Source organism: Sceloporus undulatus, chromosome 2, assembly GCF_019175285.1.
Source record: "Sceloporus undulatus isolate JIND9_A2432 ecotype Alabama chromosome 2, SceUnd_v1.1, whole genome shotgun sequence".
NCBI lineage: Eukaryota > Metazoa > Chordata > Lepidosauria > Squamata > Phrynosomatidae > Sceloporus > Sceloporus undulatus.
Window position 1 is genome coordinate 217,414,750 of NC_056523.1, and position 17,961 is coordinate 217,432,710.

At 42.5% G+C, this 17,961-nt stretch overlaps 1 protein-coding gene across 1 annotated transcript; it reads left to right on the forward strand.

Annotated features, from left to right (window-relative positions):
• Positions 1–806: 806 nt before the first annotated feature.
• Positions 807–17,357, forward strand: GRHPR (glyoxylate and hydroxypyruvate reductase). Its single transcript, XM_042452692.1, has 7 exons — positions 807–959; positions 4,126–4,242; positions 5,325–5,413; positions 9,613–9,717; positions 14,520–14,655; positions 16,609–16,739; positions 17,163–17,357. Exons 1-7 carry the CDS (start codon positions 850–852, stop codon positions 17,282–17,284), a joined length of 810 nt encoding a protein of 269 aa, XP_042308626.1. The 5' UTR covers positions 807–849; the 3' UTR covers positions 17,285–17,357.
• Positions 17,358–17,961: the final 604 nt, after the last annotated feature.

The window sequence follows — 17,961 nt, forward strand, 5'->3', positions numbered from 1 at the left end:
CTTAGGGAGTGCTTAAGTCCACTGATAAGCAGTATAGAAATGTACTTGCTATTGCTAAGAGTCATTCTGGATCAGACCCCTGGCCTGTCTGGTCCAGCATTCTGTTGCCATATGGCCAGCCAGATTCAATGGGATGTCCTCAGCAGGATGAGCACAATAGCATTCTGCGACTTGTGTTTCCCAAGAATAACACCTTTATGTCTGCACCCAATACAGCTTAGCTGTACCATCCGAATTGTCTAAATGTAAGGAATAATGATCATGCAGATTTGGATCTGTGTAGGGTATGTTGTGCATCTTATTCAAATATGTGAATTATCCACATTTGGGTTTTACGTATGTCTAGGGTGGATGGCACAGTCCTGGCCCTGATTCTAGGGCTACCACCTTTCAGCTGAAATGTACTCCTGCTTTCAACCCAGCTTGGGACAATATCTTGTGCTGAATGTATTCGTATTCACCAGGTACACAACTTCTGTCAGATGATAAGTGGCAGGGGAACAGAGAAGGGGGCTTTATCTGGTGAAGTTTTGAGATGTGACCTTTCTTAACTGTTGGTATTTTAAACATAATGCTGTGATACATTTGAAGAGTTACATATAGATTAAAAATAGGCTAATGCAGATTTCAACTTTGAAAAATATGATTAGTCAGACTATGTGTTAAAGCTATTGAATCAGTTAAATGTGTGGTTTCAAATAATTACTCATTTGATAGATTCAACTTGAATAGATTTACATACAACAGAATTTTTGTCCTGCAGAAGAACAGAGCTCTCTGTGTGTTTTACATGGGAGTTGCTCATTCCAGAATCCCACCTTCAACTGAGATCTATTAGTTTCCCCTTTAATGACTTGTTTTGACTGTGTGGTTTTTACTTTTGCAGGTCCATCCCTGAAAGTAATTAGTACGTTGTCTGTAGGATATGACCATCTTGCTATTCCTGAAATTAAAAAGCGGTAAGACAGGGAGCATCATAGTGCTTGCATTTATATAGTGGTTGTTTGTTCTATTCATTTAAAATCGTTCTCTTTCTGTAGCTGCTTTGCCCCAGAAGAAAATGTTATTTGTTATAATTAAGGCACATCCATATCACATAAGATGTTGCTGGGCCCTTGTTCCTTAATAGTATGTCTCCTGTTGTACGAACATCCACAAACCCTTAGATCCACAAACCTCTAGGCAGCCCAGTTTTCTTTTAAAACAAAGCACACTCCCTCCTCCACTCCACCACCAGTGTGTCTTTTTTTCCAGCGACAATCACAATTTTGTGCAACTGGAGTCTGCCTGCTTCTAGTTTCAGTGGGAATGGGAACTGACTTGAAGTGGGTCATGGAAGGTAGAAAACAACCCCAAATTGGCCTAAATTGCCCCCCATTCCGGTATAGAACATCATCATATGGGAGCTCTGTTTCAAGTGACTTGATTTCTGAGCCTGAAAAGATAATTACATGAATGGGACTCATTCATGGCTCTTCTCCTCTGGTGTTACCCATCAAAGGAGACCTGGCATTTGGCTTCAAAGAGGGTGATGAAAACATTTGTTGCTGTTTGCCCCCACCCCAGGAGCCATTTACTGTTAGTCTGGCATTTATGTTCCTTCGTATTGTCTTGGTTCAGGAATTGTGCTGATCAACAATTACCAAAACTGTATCTTCATTTGGCATCATGTCTAAATTAACAACTAATAGTTTATGACTGATTGGCAAGGTACAATGAACATCATGATTTGAAATGGGTTTGCAAACTATAATTTGTTATTATTGTGGCTTAATCTTAATTGGTAAATCAGAGGACCTTTCCACACAGGGCACAGAAGTAGGGTCAGTTCCCATTGGTCGATGCGTATTCGTGTTATATTGCATTGGTGTTCCACACCTGTGAGCTCAGAATACGTATTGACTAATGCGATATAACGTGAATACGCTTTGGCCAATGCGCATTCACGGCTGGGTTCCGAACTGAAGGCAGCCGGCTCCTCTGTTTTGCGAGTCCGCAAAAATAGTGGATTCACGGGATCCGTATTGATGGCCAGTGCTAAACCTCTGCTGCTTTGGCTGGTGTCTACATCCAATCCGCTGGTTCTCCTGAAGACCACCAGGTTACAAATTTCCCATGATGCTGCGCTGGAATTTCCCCCGTCTCCTTCCTTTGGCCCTTTCCCCTTTCAGGACAACCGCCGGGGCTGGGGAGCGATTTTTCCACTGACTGACTAGATAAAGCAGAAACCTTTTGTGTCGGGGTGGGGGGTGGAATGTATATGTATATATGTGTGTGTGTGTATACACACACACACACACACACACACACACACAAAGATGTGTGTGTAAGCATATACATGCAGCATTACACTTCCGGCTACTCCACAGTTTGTGTGTGTGTGTGTGTGTTATGTGAGTAATATATGTATTATGTATGCACACACACACAAAAAGATGTGTGTGTAAGCATATACATGCAGCATTACACTTCCGGCTACTCCACAGTTTGTGTGTGTGTGTGTGTGTATGTAGGTACAGTCGGCCCTTCTTATACACGGATTTTTTATACACGGATTCAAGCATACACGGTTTGAAAATGTTCTAAAAAAGTATACATTTACCTTGATTTTCCATTTTTATAAGGGACATCATTTTGCTATGTCATTATAATTAATGGGACTTGAGCATACATGGATTTTGTTATACACGGGGGATCTTGGAACCAAACCCCGGCGTATAACAAGGGTCCACTGTATATGTGTGTATATGTATATGTATGTATGTATGTATGTATATATATGTGTGTGTGTGTATACACACATATATACATATACACACACACACACACACACACACAGACAGCTGTGTGTGTACACATATAAATACGGCTTCACATAAAAAAAGGCATCTCACTTTTGGCTTTACCACTATGTGTATATATATAAGTATGTATGTATATATATATAAATATCTCGCGATATTACGCGCTAAACAGTGACCTCATTCTTCACCTCGGAAGTTAAAAATGTTGCCCCCATTCAGAGCCCCACAGAGCATGAGCAAGGCTGCCGATGCACATCAGCCAATACACATTGTATTGGGTTGGTGTGGTTATCCAGTCTGCACTTGCCTCACTTTGCCTGAATACGCATTGGCCGATTCGCAAAACCTTGATTCGGAAGGCCGCCCAGGTGTGAATGAACGATGCGATATGATGCGAATACGAATCGGCAAAGCGTATTCAGAGAGCGCGAGTGTGAATGAACGATGCGATATGATGCGAATACGCATCGACCAATGCGAACTGACCCTACTTTTGTGCCCTGTGTGGAAAGGTCCACGGTTACACCCATCACTCAGCCTCCAAAGTCTGCTGTACTGTGAGAGCAGACTTACAAAACTGAATGGTGACAATGGAAAATGGAAATATACAGCCAGCTCTAAATCCTGGTTTGTCCATTATGCTTTTGGGTTCTAAACTGTTTGGTTTACCTGGTCCCTATTTCTAATTTAATTCTTTCAGCACTTCAAAAGTTAGTCATATTTACATTATGACATTACACCTTGTATTGAAAGGTAGGATAGAACTTTGTTGTTGTTGGATGCCTTCAAGTTGTTTCCAAGTTATGGCAAACCAATCACAGTGTTTTCATGGCAAGATTTGTTCAGAGGAGGTTTGCCACTGATTTCCTCCAAGCCTGAGAGAGTATGATTTGCTCAAGGTAACCCAGTGAGTTTCCATGAGCTGACCACCCAAACCACCATATCACACTGGCTCTCTAGAGTCGAAATGCATCCTTATCTTTATCTTGTTTACTCTGTAGTGTCCTAACTGTTGGCCAGTTCATTAATTCCCTTATTCAAAGAGTTTCTCCTCCTCCTCCATCCTCTTAATCATGTAAAATAAAACTTTTTGCTGCTATTTCATGATATGTACATAGACTTTATTGGTAAGATATTCACACTGGTTTCCCCCTGTGGACAAAGAATCCTGCCCATCTAGCTCACCCCTTTTGTAGTGGCTCAGAGCACCCTGCCTCACAAATACTTGCATCAAAGAAATGGGAAGCTAAGTGAAACTATTAAATGGGTGCCTTTTTGGATTGGAACACAGAAGAATCTGACTGCCTCTTTCATATTCTAGTGGGATCCGTGTGGGATACACGCCAGACATTCTGACAGATGCCACTGCTGAGCTCACAGTAGCTTTGCTCCTAGCAACATCTCGCAGGCTGCCTGAATCAGTGGTGGAAGTGAAGAAGTGAGTATCCCAGTTTGATTTTGAGGGAAGTACATGGCTGTCTGTAACATATCAGTTTGAAAATTTTGGGTTAATGGTGGTGGTACTGTCACAGGTATTAACCATATCATGAGTGGGATATGATAGAATGTGGAAATGCTTGACTTACTGCTTTGAGTAATTGTGATTATTGATGTAGTCCAGAGGCCCAATAATGGCTTCTGTAAAATTGTTATTGAATTGTTCAAGGAAAAGGATCATCAACTGGAGTGGTCCTCTATACCAAAACTGTTCCATACACATAGAACAGTGCTATTCACAATGGTGGTCTTTGGGACTGTGTTTGTTGGTCCCTGGGCTGTCGGTTTGCCTGTCCCCAACATCAGATAGCTTAATAGAATGCTTAGATGCTGGAGAAGTGGCAAAATCCAGTCTGTTATTTTGGGACATACGATGTTTCACCAACAGCTATGGCTGGCATCTTCAGAGAATGCTGGCATCTTTTCTCAGATGTCTTTTTCCCCCCATCTGCAATATGTGGGGAGAATAAAATGGTGACCTGCATTACAGAGTTGTTATTTTGAAGACAGAGATAGCATGTGATGTGCTTTCACATTCTGAAGTGTTACAAAAATGCTAAGTGTACTTTCTGGGAAGTTGGCTTGTAGAAGACCCTTTTAGGTCGACATGAGTGAAGACTTGACTCCATGCTCACATTACCTCAGTGGTTGCTGAGGAAGTATCAAAGTCACAAAGTTTTAGGGTTCGTGGAACTTGGAAAGGGGGGGGGCATGTCCAAGCTAGTGAAGTTTAGCATCTACTGCTGCTCATTTTACACATAGTCCCACAGCTATTAAATACTTGTAGAATATAATCTAGAGATGCCCTCATAATTATATAATTATGGGGAGAAGTAAAACAACTAACGACTAGAGTGGCCCTTAAATATATCAGTACATGACAAGTATCATAGTAACTATGAATGTATGGCTTCTGTCATATCTGGTACATGTGGCTTTTATTAGCACCGCTTCAGTGCTTGTTGATTGAGTTCACAGATTTAGTCTTTGGTATTAATTTACCTAACAGTCCTCTTTTTGCAGTGGTGGTTGGACAACATGGAAGCCTCTCTGGATGTGTGGCTATGGACTTTCTGGCAGCACTGTTGGGATTATAGGACTAGGAAGAATAGGTAAGGCGTATTTTATGCTCTTATTTTGACCAGAACTTTCCACTAAGGAATTCACTACCAAGAGAAATTAGTGGCAACTATACCCAGCAAAGTTCATGTATAGATGCAAGCCTCATTGCATGCCAGTAATCAAGTGCAAGAGGTGGTGATTTTACCAGGGAAGGCACAAGAAACTGGAAATGTCTAATGGCATCACCTTTCTCAAACTGGACATCTGAAGATAGATTCTAATCACTGTCAATTCTAAATTTCCCTCTATCCACCTTATAGTTCTAGACTACACTACATTGTCTGTTGTCTTTAAATCACATGCAAGAGCCTCCAGATGTTTACACAGGCAGCTTCCTCAGTCCCTTATTATTGCTGTCTGGAGCTGATGGAACTGGCCAAAATATGTGGAAGGCCAGAAATCCCCACCCTTGCTTTAAATTCCCCCAAAAGTCAAAACAGGTTTTTGGTTTCATAACCCTGTCCATCTCTCACTCTTGCTTTTAGGCTCTCAAATTTTATTTTAGATTGTGACAAGGGACCAATAAACCTGGAGGCCACTGTGTGCTGATGAATTCTATACAGTAAATTCTGCACTGTAAAGAATTGAAATAATCAAGTAGAATTTCAGATTTCAAGACATGGTGAGCAGTGCTGAGGAACTTTTGATCTTCCAGTTGCTCATGAACTACTACTCCAATCATCTCTCATCATTGGCCAAGCTAGCTGAGACTGATGGGAACTAGAGACCAGTCTGTGTAGCCACATACTGTATTTTCCCAGCCTTGGCTTTGGGAATAACTGCCATCTATAGTTATGGAAACATTTCCCTCAATTCTCTTGATTAATAGTACAAGCCTTTGCATGTTTACTCAGAAGTAAATCTCACTGTGTTTAGTTATGCTCACTTTTAGGCAAGTGTGAAAGGATTGCAGCCTTAGAATTAAATAGAAATTACAGAATTTACCACATGTTCCTTGTGAATGTAACTACTTGGCAAACCAAATCTGTATCTTCTTTTAAGATTCTAACTGCATAGTAGGCATAAAGATGCAGTGGCTTAGTGGTTAAGATGCCATTTCTGATGATCGGTAGTTCAGAAGGTTGGCAATTCGAGGCCTGAGTGCTGCATGATGGGGTGAACCCCTGTCACTAGTTGCAGCTTCTGCCAACCTAGCAGTTTGAAAGCATGTAAATGCAAGTAAATAGGTAGGTAGCACTTTGGTGGGAAGGTAACAGCATTCAGTGCAGTCATGATGGCCACATGACCTCTGGAGCAGTCCTTGGACAATGCTGGCTCTTCAGCTTAGTAATGGAGATGAGCACCGCCCCTTACAGTCAGCTGTGACTAGACATTCATGTCAAGGGACTACCTTTACCATTAAGCTCATATATGTGACAGAAGGGATGCTTTATTCACACTGACTTACTCTTCTCTTCCACTCCAGGTCATCTGCTTCTCTGTGGAAATCTCTCTGCTGCATTAACTAGCAGATAGAGCAGTGGTTCCCAACCTGTCTAACACCGCGACCCTTTAATACAATTCCTCATGTTGCGGTGACCCCCAACCATATTGGAGTGGTGTCTTGGTTCCGAAGACCATTGGAAATATGTGTTTTCCGATGGTCTTAGTCTTCTCACAGCATTCCAGAACCTTCTGGATCCAGTCCTGTTCCACTTTGTGGTTCTGTGTCTTCAAATCATTTCTGATACATGGCAGACCCTAAGGGTGACCTATCACAGGATTTTCTTGCCATTATTTGCTCAGAGGGGGTTTGGCATTGTCCTTTTCTGAGGCTGAGAGAGTGTGATTTGCCCAAGTTCACCAAGTGGGTTTCCATGGTTGAGTGCAGATTCCAACTCTGGTCTCCCAGAGTCCTAGCCCAACACTCAAGTCACTACACTACAATATATGATAGACCTCTTTTAAATTAAAGTTGGTTTAGTTGTTTTTTAACTTTTGTATTAACAGGATTTTAAAGAATTGTATCATGTTTTTGAAGTTGTATGTTGCCTTGGTTTCTGTACTGGGAGAAAGATGGGATATTAATCAATCAATCAATTAAATTTTGCCTTGTTTTGTCTGTATTGGAGACATGAAATGGAGTTAATGGGTACAAGTTGTTAAACAAAAAAGTCTTGCGAGACTCGGTATGCAAGAGGTGCACCATGTTAAGAACTGCATTAAGCACACTTAGGCTGCTGCCACACTGCAGAATTAAAGCAGTTTGACACTGCTTTCACTCTCATCACTCCATCCTATGGAATCCTGGGATTTGTAGTTTGTTGTGGTGCCAGGGCTGGGCTTTGAAATCTCAGGCATAAGAGAGGCAAAAGGCTTGGGCTGCATCTACACTGGAGAAATAATCTGGTTTGAATGTAAAGTCGAAGGCTTTCATGGCCAGCATCCATAGTTTTTTGTGGGTTTTTCGGACTATGTGGCCATGTTCTAGCAGAGTTTCTTTCTGACGTTTCTCTGGTTTGAGACCACTTTAACTGCCTCGGCTCAATGCTATGGAATTCTGGGAATGGTGGTTTGTTCCAGCACAACAGCAGAATGGCAGTTAAACCCCTGTAAAGCTCTTTGACCAAGGTGACCATGACCAATGCCCTCACCCCAAAATATAGGGCAATCAAGCAAAAAAAATGTAGGAGATGACCAAAAATAAAAGCTAAAAACACCCATGTAATTATAAATTCATGCTTCTTAGCCATGATCCAAATGGAGGACATTTTGAAATTTGACAGAAGAGGACATATCCTGGAAAAGGAGGAGGATGTCTGGTCACCTTGTCTCTGGTCCAAAATATACACTGCAGAAATAAAACATAGCTGGACTGAAATGCCCAGAGTTCCACACTGAGGAAATAATCCAGTTTGAGAGTGATTTAATTGTCCGGGGGTAGTGCTGGGGAATGCTGGGAATTGTAGTACACTGTGGCCCCAGAGCTATCTCTGACAGGGAGTCCCATAACCCTCCAAACGTAGTTGAACTGCAGTGCCCAGAATTCCTCACCAGGTGCATCCACACTGAGGAAATGGTCCAGTTTGAGACTGCTCAGTGCTGGGGAATCCTGGGAACTGTAGTCTATTGTGGCCTCAGAACCATCTCTGACAGAGAAGTCTCAATCTCTCCCAAACACTAGCATTCCCAGGATTCCCTAGCATTGAGTTAAAGCAGTCTCAAAGTGGGTTATTATTCCTGCAGTGTGTGAGAGAGATATAAAGGCTAGGGACTGGATTCATTCATTAACTCACAAAAGGAGGGTGTATGTGTCCAAAACACACTGCTTGGACTGCCAGAGCTCAGTGCTATGGAATCCTGGGAATTGTAGTTTATTGTGGCACCAGAGCTCTCTGACAGAGAAGGCTAAAAATGCCTCACAGACACCAGAGTTCCAGAGCATTGAGCCAGGGCAGTTAGAGGGGTCTCAAAGTGCAGTGTATGTGTGAGAGAGAGGGAGAGAGAGAGAGAGAGAAGCGAGGGAGTGTGAATGAGTAGCTCACCTGGGCTGAGGTTGCTCTGGAAGTAGAAGAGGAGGAGGGAAGTGGCCAGGACCATCCGGAGGAGCCCCTGCTCCTCCGGATCATCATCATCATCATCATCATCATCATCATCATCATCATCATCATCGCAGCCTCCTCCCTTCCACTGCATGCCCCAAAGGCCAAAACAGCCGGCAAGAGGCTCTGTTCCCAGGCAACCCCTCCTCCTCCTTCTGGCCTCATGGCCCCAAAGAGCCCATTCTGCCTCCCTCTCAGCCCTGACTGAGAGGCTTCTGGAGAGGCACACACTTCTAGAACACACACACTGCCTCACTGCTGGTCCTAGGCGACCCCTGTGAAAGGGTCTGGCGACCCCCAAAGGGGTCCCAACCCACAGGTTGGGAAACACTGAGTTAGAGACAAATTTTTCTATAGACCAGGAGTAGGAAACTAGGGGACTTCCTATACTGGCCATTGGTCATGCTGGGGTTAATGGGAGTTGTACTTTCACAACTTTGAGAGAACCAGATACTTTCCCCACTCTTGGCTTAATCTGTCAATGTGGAATTAGAAAGCCCTTGATACATATGGATTTTGTGGTCTTTGTGCACACATTTTGTAAAATGTGGGTGAAGTTTCTACAAGCTCTGCTCCTCTGTCTTACGAATGAAGCATTGTTGACTAGTGATATGATATCCTGAGCTGTATGTCTTGCCTGTTCCTAGGACTTGCTGTAGCACGGCGTCTAAAACCTTTTGGAGTCAAGAAGTTTTTGTATGCAGGACGTCACCCCAAACCTGAAGCTGATACAGAATTGAATGCAGAATTTGGTGAGAATCCTCTTGTTATTTTTCATTAGAGGGATTGTTTCATAAATCTTAGACACAACATTTTTCAAGTGATTGAATTGGAGATTCCAAGCATTAGAAAACTGTGGTTTAAATATTTTAACAAGAATAAATTAAATTGGGAGGTATGTGCAACAAGATCACATTTTTGGTCACACTTTGATAAAATCTGGAGTTTTTGCTAAGTCTTGCTATACAGTTCAACGGTGAAGTTCATTTTAATGGTCTCGTAACTCTTCTTCTCATTGGCAGTGGCTATAGGGAGGAAAGAAGGATAGGTTGCTTATCTGTAACTAGTTCTCCAAACACAAATGTGTTGTTTGTGCCCGTGCAGTGCATCTCTCAGAACCTTCTAGATCTATGCAGTATTCATTTTGGTGGTAGTTCTGCCCACTCCCCATGCACCTTACTAGTGCGCTTACTGCCTAAACCCTCCATTCCCTGGATGTTGAAGCAACAGCCAAGGATCTAAGGACAGGCAGGACACAACAAGGGAAGGATGGGCAGGGCTTTGTGAGTTCACAGATGACCACTCAAAGAACTCCATTTACATGTAAGCAACTTGTCCTCCTCCTCTGTGCTCGCTGTAGCTCACACAATTGGGAGACTAGCAAGCTACTTATCATAGGAGGCAGGAGTGTCATGCAAGACAAGAAAACCCTGGAGCCAAAAGTCTGGTATTGGTTATTCTGTGTCATCAGTTGGTGAAGCTGGGTCATGCTCACCCAGAATTATCAAAAGGTGCGTATCCTTGGAAGCCCAGCAGAGGCCGACAACAAGTCCGAATCTGACTCCTCACACTGATGATGCCCTCATGAATCGTTCAACCTGATGGACCAGTGAAGTGGAAGAAAGCGATCTCATCCTAGGGCCTGGAAATTATATCAGTGCTTGGGACAAATTCAATACCAGAGGCTCAGGTGGTGCCAAAACCAATTTTTGTTCATGCCACTCCAGAGTCAGATATCATGATCTGCTTGAGACCAAAGCAGATGGTAAAGAGGCAGGTTCTGATCTATGATACCATCCATGGCAATGGTAGTGAGGATCTAATTCATTGGAACAATACTGACACTCCTCACAAGCAAAGTCTCGGGGTGAAGAGCATCCATACTCATAGTATGGAGACCAACGCCTATAAGTACCCCTCTGTACCCCTCTAAATTCTGATAATGGTACCACTCTAAATCACATCCGTACTGACTATGCTGAGATTCATAATGGTACTGGCAGTAAGGTGGACATCTTGTCCAATTACTATGGGTTGTTGATGGAGATTATCCCAGCCCTCAGAAACTGCTGGATTCTCACATTGGTGCCAGAGCAACGATGTCAGGCACACCTCCAAGGTGATTTAGGAGGAGGCAGAGCCCTCGCTGATGGAAGCGATGGAAGAGCTCACCTCATGTGATCAGGCAATTATCACTGCAGCACTCTTTGAAAGCACTCAACTATTTTGCCGTCGGAGATGGTACTGCTTTGGACACTCACTGGCTTGCACACTGGAAATTTGGAGCTAAGGGATGAATGTCTGGATTCAGTAGAAACTACTAAAGGTTCTTGTTCTCAAACTGACCAGAATCCACCAGAAGAGACTGTGAAGGTCACTTTAGGATGGAAATGACTGAATTTGAGGCCAGGCCTATTTAATTTTTTTCACCCCCTTTTTCCCCCTTCTTCTCCACCTGGTGCTTGAAAGCTAATGTGAAAGTCTTCACATTGATTGATCTGCCTGGTGCCAAGGGTACACTGGAGTGAAGAATCAGACTCCAAGCTGGGATGATTAGCCTTTTCATCAAAGGGTGCAGGTTCTTGAAGATACCTCTTAATTGCCACTCACAGAGAGGACCTGTAAGCAGTTGGGACTGAGGAATGCAGCCTGAATAGAGGCTGTGTGGAGTAGACTATTTTCTGCTGTTTGGTCCCACAAGATGTGTACTTTAATAAAGAAGCTGAGGAAGCCATTCTGAAGCAACACAGCTAACCAGAATTACCAAGGTCAAAACAAAATTCAAAACAGTCCTTGAGCCAAGGCAAAATCAGACTCCAAAACTAAGCCAAAATGCTATCCAAAGAGAAGTCGAAGAAATACATGTCAAATTGCAAGATAAACCGAATTAAGCTCACAAACAGTTCCTTCAATGATGATGATAATGTAGTGGACTAAAAGGAACTGAGGGTTTAAGCAGGAAGTGTGCTAGTTAGACATGCAGAGAGTAGGCAGGGCTACCACCAAAATGCATATTGCAATCCATAAGTCAAGCCAAAATCAGGCTCCAAAACTAAGCAAAAACACAATCCAAGGAGAAGTCAGAAATACAAGCAAAAAAACCATAACTGTAAGATAAATTGAATAAGATTATGAACAGTTCCTTTTATGATATTGATGTGGTAGATTAAAAGAAACAGAAGGTTTCCTTTAATTAGTTAGGTGTGCAGGGACTGGCTAGCACCAAAACGCATATTTCATAACCCTAGAAGGTTTTCAAAGATGCACTGCGCAGGTGTAGTAGATAAACCATTTGTGTGAATCACACAAACCACGAAGTGTAGTTGGTGTTCAGGGGGTCGAAACCTGGCTTAAGGAGACTACATGTGAAAGGGATCTAGGAGTCCTAGCAGACCACAAGTTGAACATGAGTCAAAAGTGTGATGTAGCAGCTAAAAAGGCCAATGCGATTCTAGGCTGCATCAATAGAAGTATAGTGTCTAGATCAAGGGAAGTAATAGTGCCACTCTATTCTGCTTTGGTCAGGCCTCACCTGGATTACTGTGTCTAGTTCTGGGCACCACAATTCAAAAAGGATGTTGATAAGATGAAGTGTGTCTAAAAGAGGACAACCAAAATGGTGAAAGGTCTGGAAGCCATGCCCTATGAGGCGAGACTTAGGGAACTTGGTATGTTTAGCAGAAGAGATGGTTAAGAGGTGATATGATAGCCCTGTTTAAATACTGGAAGGGATGCCATTTTGAGGGTGGAAGCTTGTTTTCTGCTGCTCCAGAGAATAAGACCCAGAAGAATGGATTCAAGCTCCAAGAAAAGAGAGTCCACATCAACATTAGGAAGAACTTCCTGACAAGAAGAGCTGTTCAACAGTGGAACATACTCCCAAAGAGAATGGAAGAGTCTTCTTCTTTGGAGGTCTTTAAACAGAGGCTGGATGGCCATCTGTTGGGGATGCTTTCATTGTGCATGGCAAGGAGTTAGACTGGATGGCCCTTGCGGTTTCTTCCAAGTGTATGATTCTTATGTTGTGTGTTTGTATTGAGACACGAAATGATAAGAATGGTTAGGGGAACGTATGAAGGTTCAGTGACAGATTTAGCTTGCACATGGATGATGGTTGGTTGAGTGAGGTCTGGGATTTGCACATGGATGGCAATTGGCTCAGAGTGGGAAGTATTGTGGTAATGCTATCATGAGAATGAGTATGGGAGAGGCAGACAGGATTAGTGTTGGGAAGATAGAGTGGTTTGGGTTAGTCAGGAATACAAGCAGCTTGGTAAGGGAGGATTGTGCTATATATTAAAACTGTTCAAATAGGCAGCCCTCCCCAACCGTGGTCTTGCCATCTGCAGATTGGAGCATCCGCGGATGGCCCTGCCCCATTCTCCCCAGTGGTGGTATGTCCCCATGCCAGCGTGGTTGCGTATACATCACACCACTGTTGCAGGGAACAGGACTGGAGGTCCTGTGTTATTTGCTATCTTTGGGTAGGTCCAGAAGGATAACCCCTGCGGATGCGAAGAGCCAACTGTAGTGTATTAAAATAAAGGAAAACTGAAATGACTGTTTACAAACTGTAGAATAAAGAATGAAATAACTACATAGCCACACTTATTAGCTGGTCATACTTACAGGTGTTATAGCAAAGTAGAAGCCAAAGGCCAAAAATAACTGCCTTATACAGAAACTTAATGAAAGTAGATCCACACAGGATCCAGGTGGTGCCAATATCCTTACCAAGAATATGGGGATTTGAGGTGGGATCACCACAAGTGGTGGTCAGTGGTGGGATCTCCACAAGAGGGATGGGCCCTTCAACAATGGAGTTTGTATCCCTCTACTTAAACAATTTGACCATGTGAATATTACATCCAATATCCCTATTAATCTGTCTGCAATAGAGAGGAGTACTTCCCTTCTAGAGAGTAATAATAAAAATATTAAAGATGAGGCATACTTACTGTTGCACTAGGCTGGTTCACAAATGAGTGTTGCTCAAACCTTATACGTACTAGCTGCAGGTTAAACATAGATGCTTTGGCAGGTCAGTCAACAAACTGTTCAAATAACAACATAAATTGTATAGCTCATACATTTTGGCATGGATCAGCCCAAAGTCCAAACACCAAATAGTTGAGAAGCAATAGAGTATATAAGATTCTTTTGAAATCAACGTGGTTTGCTTTCTTACAGACATTACTTGTATTCTTGCTATTAATAACAAATGTAAAGAAACATAGCAACAGAGGATATCCTCACTTCAGTGCACATAACTGGCCTTATGGAGAAAAAAGTACACAACAAGCACACAGTATACTATCCAACAAACTGTCCTCTTACGTCTGTTTGTCTTGGTTCATAAGAATGCCACTCAAGGGTTCAAGGAGTACCCACAGCCCAACCATGTGGACTCAAGCATGCCTGAGATCACCTCTCCATGACTATATCAGCAGAGTGCCCTTGCTGTCTTGATCAGCAGGAAAAGCTAGTGACAGTGAGTGAGTGAAAGGTAGAAACCTTCTGTAGCATGTTCATTTTGTTGTCTCTTTTTTTCAAGTACCAATTGCAAAGCTAGCAGAAGAATCGGACTTTGTCATCATAACGTGTTCTCTGACACCTGACACCCAAGGGATGTGCAATCGGGACTTCTTTTCCAAGATGAAGAAAACATCTGTGTTCATCAACACAAGCAGGTGAAAAGAGATGTAGCCCAAAATGCTAAGGAAAAGAGAACTTTAAATTCAGGGACCAGAACTTAGAAATAATAAATTATATGTAATGTAGTAATACCCTGCTACTCATTATTTGGGGGTGGTGGTGGTATTGAGGACCTTAAAAATGTACATTTCAAAGGGAATACATTAAGTGTGAATGATATAAAATAATTGGGTTTTATCATGAGTAGTATTTTATCCGTGTTTTAATGCTTTTTTTTATCAGGGTTTTGAGTGGAAGTATTCAAGTTGCAGACAGTTTTTCTGTCAAACCGAAACAAGTAGTGAAAAAATGAGAGCCAGTGTGGTAGAATAGATTGTTTCACTATGAATCTATAGACCAGGGTTTGAATCCCTGCTTGGTATTGGGAACCCATGGGTAGTCTTGGCCAAGTCACACTTTCTCAGCCTCAGGAAGGCAAAGGACCTCTGAACAGCTCTTGCTAAGAAAACCACACAATAGGCTTGCCTTAGGGTTTATGTCAGAAACAACTTGAAGGCACTCAACAACAGAGTGAAAAAGTAACAGGAACAGAATGCAGTGAGTCATCTGTCATCCCAAACAATCCTTGTTAACCTCAATGGTAAGGAATTTAGGAGGGGGCAGTGGCTTTGCAACAACGTAGGTAATTGATTACCTTTTAAAAGGTAACTTTCCAAGATTTTTCTCAGGGCTGTTGCTATCTATAGTTTTAAGGAAGTGCCTTCATTGCACATCGTGATTAAAGTGACAGAAGAATAAGAGCCTAATTAAAAGACACAAATCATCCTTTGTCCTAATTGTTGTCAAGGGACTTTCCCTACAATGTGTGTATTAGTGATTGGAATGACGTTTTTCAAGTGTGGGTGGCTCCCTTGAGCATAGTATCTGTACCAACAAGTGAGTGACCAGTTGCCTAACCCCATGTCTGTCTCTCATTTTGAGATCCTTCTGAAAAGCAGCAAGCACCAGTGCTGAGCACATGGACAGTGGTCAAAGTAACTCATATACCTGATCTCAGCCATCTGTTCCACTGCATGCTTCATTCTGTACAGCAATGAAACGATTTATCTAAGACAAATGAGAGTTTGCAGTCAAGATAGTATATATTTTGTCTCACCTAAGAATGAGACCAGGAGCTTATGTATTCATTTGGCAGCAGCTTCTAGTGTAGGGGTGGGAAACTTGGCCCTCTAGACGTTTTTGACAACTCTTACAGTTCCCCGGTGGAAGAATTTCTGGGAGTCGAAGCCAAAAACCACTGGAGGGTTGAAGATACCCCACCCTACTTTAGACTGCATCCCTATCAATCTTCTATCTAATCCTAATATCGCTGCTAAATTCCTCATGGCAAAAAAGGGGGAGTGACTGTACTTAATTGAACTCTATTATTTCTCTATGGGTTACCCAGGTAGTGTGGCAGTTGCTTCCCTATCACTGTAGTCATCGAATTCCTGTATGTATGTGTGTGTGTGTGTATGTTCTGCCTGTTTGATGACCAGCACTGCTGGACAGGCTGTCCTTACCATTTCAGCTCTTCATGGGTATGTCCTTATAGCTTTGATTCTCTAGATCTTTTGGACTTCAACACCCAAAAGCCCTAACCAGCTTGGCCAATAAGCAGGAATTCTAGGAGCTGAAGTCTAATAAAAATCTGGAGGACCAAAGTTTGGGAACCACTGTTGCCCAACAAAGCTTTCCTCCAGGACTTCCCGGGTTCCTTCAGAGGTCCGAGAGCATGGTGTTGCTCTTGTACTTTGGGCTATAGGGACACAACTTTAGTGTTCCCCTGCTGTCTCCATTGGGCACTAAATAAGTTGTGTTGTGGGGCCACAAGAGATGGTTGTTAAAGGGGTGGGACCCTTGCAGGAGAAATGAGCCGAATTCTCGTACACAATGCATACACCAGCACACATACTCCATCTTTAATTTTCTTACTTAATTTTTCTAAGGGGTGCTGTGGTCAATCAAGATGACCTTTATGAAGCTTTAGTCAATGGCCACATTGCAGCAGCTGGCCTAGATGTTACAACCCCAGAACCTCTGCCTACTAATAATCCACTTCTTTCCCTCAAGAACTGTGGTAAGTTGACTTAATTTGCTTTGGTATTTGCGACAGGAAATTGGTGGCTACTATTCAGATGTAAGCATGTGCTGCCTATTCACTCTTCCTACACTGAATTGCCAAGGAACAGCAAGCAGAGACTTGTGACTGTGGGACAGAAAGAGGCAGCCAAGAACATCTTTGCAACCTTAAGGGCTAGGTATATATCAGCATCCTTACACTGTAGCTAGGTTGGCATGGACTGCGTTGGTCTGAGTTGACAGCCTTTGGATGTCAGTATACCAAAGGATGGGCCTCAGAATGGATTACGTTGGGAATGGGCTTTGCCTTCGTCAGTCAATGAGAAACTTGTGAAGTCTGTAGAACAGTAATAGTGGAAATAGTGTCCAAAAATGTTGATCCGCTCTATATGATTGTTTTTCTCTCTGGTGTCTTAAATAGTCATTTTGCCACATATCGGAAGTGCCACCTATGCAACAAGAAATACTATGTCCGTGTTGGCTGCCAATAATCTTCTGGCTGGCTTGAAAGGAGAGAACATGCCGAGTGAACTCAAGCTGTGAGAAACAATACAAGTTTGTGGGTTTTCACTTCCTTAGCACTGTTTTAAATAAAACATATAACGTTCACAACCTATCTTCTGGTGTCATAGCAAATGGTTCCATCTTGTATAATTTTGAAAGCAAATTTCCAGACATTGCAGTAGAACCAATAAATATCCTAAGTATGTGGTTCACATGGGAAATATACCTACAACTGTTAAAAGTGCAAGACAGCAAATTTAATGCTTTTGAAATTTTGCATTCCTTCCTTCTACCCAAGATTCAGAATGTAACTATACATAGTCAACGACCTCTTAACTGCAATGGCTGACATATACAGGCATATGTTGGCTATGCCTGTATAGTGATCTGGGGGGCAATGCAGAACAGCCGTGACCAGCTGACGGTGGTGGAAGCAGAGTTGTGCATGTGGAACCATTCCACATGTGCCAGTGCATATGAATGAGTGTTGTATCTACATATTGCCTTTGGCACAGTGCAACTGCACAATGGGTTGTTAAGCATATTGGCTATTGATCTACATACACAGCAGTATGGTGGTATTCATATAGGACACAGTATAATATAATTCCACCAGTGAATATTTGCGCTTTGTTGAAGCAGCGTAGGATATTGGCCCATGTATATTAAAGGTAAAGGCTTCAAAGTATTTAACAAACCTCCATCAGAAAAAGGCC

What these genes read in the sequence shown, in the direction of transcription:
- GRHPR (XM_042452692.1), top strand. Translation starts at nt 850, where the DNA reads ATGACTTGTTTTGACTGTGTGGTTTTTACTTTTGCAGGTCCATCCCTG. An exon ending in ATTCCTGAAATTAAAAAGCG is followed by an intron (nt 960 to 4,125) that starts GTAAGACAGGGA and finishes TTCATATTCTAG; the next exon opens with TGGGATCCGTGTGGGATACA. An exon ending in TCAGTGGTGGAAGTGAAGAA is followed by an intron (nt 4,243 to 5,324) that starts GTGAGTATCCCA and finishes CTCTTTTTGCAG; the next exon opens with TGGTGGTTGGACAACATGGA.